Genomic DNA, 2,357 nt, shown 5'->3' on the forward strand with positions numbered 1-2,357 from the left:
CCCGCCGGAGTGGCCTGGCAGAGCAGCGGTGCCCCACCGACCCACCGACCGCCGCGACCACTTACCCTGATGTGCTCAGCACAAAGTTCTCCTGCTTGACAGCTCCTCCCGAGCTGCTGGTGGGCAGGGCGAACCGGTGATAGGCCTCCTGCCCAAGAGAGGACACAGTGAGTGCTGGAGTGCCCACAAGCCAGGAACAACGAGAAGGCAAGAACAGAAATGCAGACTCTGGCAAGTGGCCGAATGCGGAGCGGTCAGCTTTCCAAGCCTCCTGCAACCCACCTAGCAGAGCACACAGATGTTCCCTTGTCCTCCTGAAGGAGGGGCACAGCCCAGGAGAAGGCTCAGTGCATGCAGCTCATGGCGAAAGGCATCAGAAAACCTGCGCACTAGCCCCACACCCTGGAACCGGGCAAGGCAGCCAACACGCAGAGGGGTCGTCAAGCTGTCCAGAGCAGGAGTGGCACACAGCACAGCCCAGCCCTGCATGCTCTCAGGCCATGGCGCTCCCCCTTCTCGGTGCGCTCGCTGCCCCAGGCTGCACAGCACAAGTGCTGCGGGTCCCTTACCCATGTGGGAAGTCCAGAGCAAAAACCAGCACTCCTGACTAGTTATACAGGCTGGTGACTGTCCTTTAATCACACTTCACTTTCAAAAACTACTACAAATTCTTCAAAACAGATACTATATACGCAGATACTGCAGGTTATTGTCACCTGCTACTGAGTCACATCCTGTGTCGGCAGTACAGCACTCCTACCTCCTCTGGCACCCACCCCTCACCTCCACATTTTTGCCCCTGCTCTTGCATCACCCACTAAACCCCACCAAAACCTCAGAGAATTAAGGGGCTGGGCCTGTTCTAAACTAACCTTCCAGGAGAGCAGTGAACTCTCATGCATACAATCGCCTTTGGCCAGTTCATCACCTGGCTGCCTCGACGAGCTGAACCCGGCAGCCCACGCTTAGGCTGCGGAAAGGTGCTGCAGGCCTGGTTCAGCTAAACACTTCACATCTCTGAAAGGGGCAGGTACTGTCAAAGAAGTGGGTATATCAAGGGAAGAATGGTTTTGAATGAGGAGACTGCATGCTACTAATTACTGCACAAGTAGTAGCTTGTCAACTAAAGGCTATTGTGCCCCTTTCCACCATCACATCACAGAGTTACAGGCAAATCCAGATTCTCTGTTCCAGAAAATATTTGCATCTCGGGCAAATGCCTGGCAGACAGGTCTGGGTGCCTCCATGTGCCTTTTCAAAGCAGCTCGCTCTCAGGAAAGAGGGTCAAGAACCGAGAAATCTAGGGGAAATCAGCGTGTCCTCAAGACCAAAGGGCAAGCAAACACTTGGGACAGCACTAGACATGCATGGTGGACCTTTCTGTGCACCCTTTACCAAGAGTTGTTTCCTCCAGGGGAAATCTACCACCATTCCTCACACAGCAGAGCAAACAAACCCACAACACAAAAAACCAGATGAAGCAAATTAACCTTACCTTCAAAATATCCTGCAGCTGTTTCAAAACAGCATGGACCTCTTCTTGTAAAAGCCATTTAAATTCTTCTTCCTACATTGTGGAAAGAGACCAGTGGAATCATTAGAAGTCCAACACTGGAAACAAATCTCCCAGGTACATATGAAAATTATTTAAGTTCTAAGTATACTGCTACATCCATGCTGTTACATCACATGCTAGTAGGAGAAAACCATTTCTTCCTGATTTGTTGAAAGGCCTTACTCTCCACTCCTCCACCCCAGCCAAATGAATTGTCCTTATTCTTATTTTGACTTTGTTTAACAAATTAGTATTCATACAAATCACTGTACTGATAATCACAGAATTAGGAAAAACCAGGCAGCACGAGGCGTGAATTTCAGAGCAAAGTACAGATCCTGCTGCTTCAAAATCTGGGGCATCTTTTTAAGCTGCTGGGGTGGGCTGACCTTGGCTGGCTGGCTGCCAGACACCCACCCAGCCTCTCCCACGCCGCCCTCCTCAACAGGATAGGGGGAGGAAATAAGATAAAAAGCTCACAGGTCGAGATAAAGACAGGGCGATCCCTTACTAATTACAGTCATGGGCAAAACAAACTCCACGGACAAATTTGTTGCCAATTAGATGGTGAGAAACAAAGACAAAAACTAAAATGCTCCTCCTCCTCCCCCCCCAGTGGCATTTTACCAAGCAACAGCAGCCTAAAAATAAAGCGAGCTGAATTGAAAAGGGGCAGGGATGAGAAAGAAAGGTCGAGGACTCCAAATCATTTGGGCAAATTCAGTAACAAACAAGTTCAGATCTGATGACACACTGCCTCAAGCCTCAATCAGTTGTCTGCTACAGAGAAGCCTGTATAAAG

At 49.9% G+C, this 2,357-nt stretch overlaps 1 protein-coding gene across 1 annotated transcript in view; it reads right to left on the reverse strand.

Annotated features, from left to right (window-relative positions):
- ROGDI (rogdi atypical leucine zipper) overlaps positions 1 to 2,357 on the reverse strand; it is a gene marked incomplete at its 5' end in the record, with an annotated part of 17,561 nt that overhangs the window by 13,969 nt on the left and 1,235 nt on the right. The window contains 2 exons of the mRNA XM_035889343.1: positions 66 to 148; positions 1,496 to 1,567. Coding sequence (XP_035745236.1) covers positions 66 to 148; positions 1,496 to 1,567 — 155 coding nt within the window. The remainder of the gene's footprint in view (positions 1 to 65; positions 149 to 1,495; positions 1,568 to 2,357) is intronic.

The sequence above is a fragment of the Egretta garzetta genome, unplaced genomic scaffold, assembly GCF_000687185.1.
Source record: "Egretta garzetta isolate BGI_Z169 unplaced genomic scaffold, ASM68718v1 scaffold452, whole genome shotgun sequence".
Taxonomy (NCBI): Eukaryota; Metazoa; Chordata; class Aves; order Pelecaniformes; family Ardeidae; genus Egretta; species Egretta garzetta.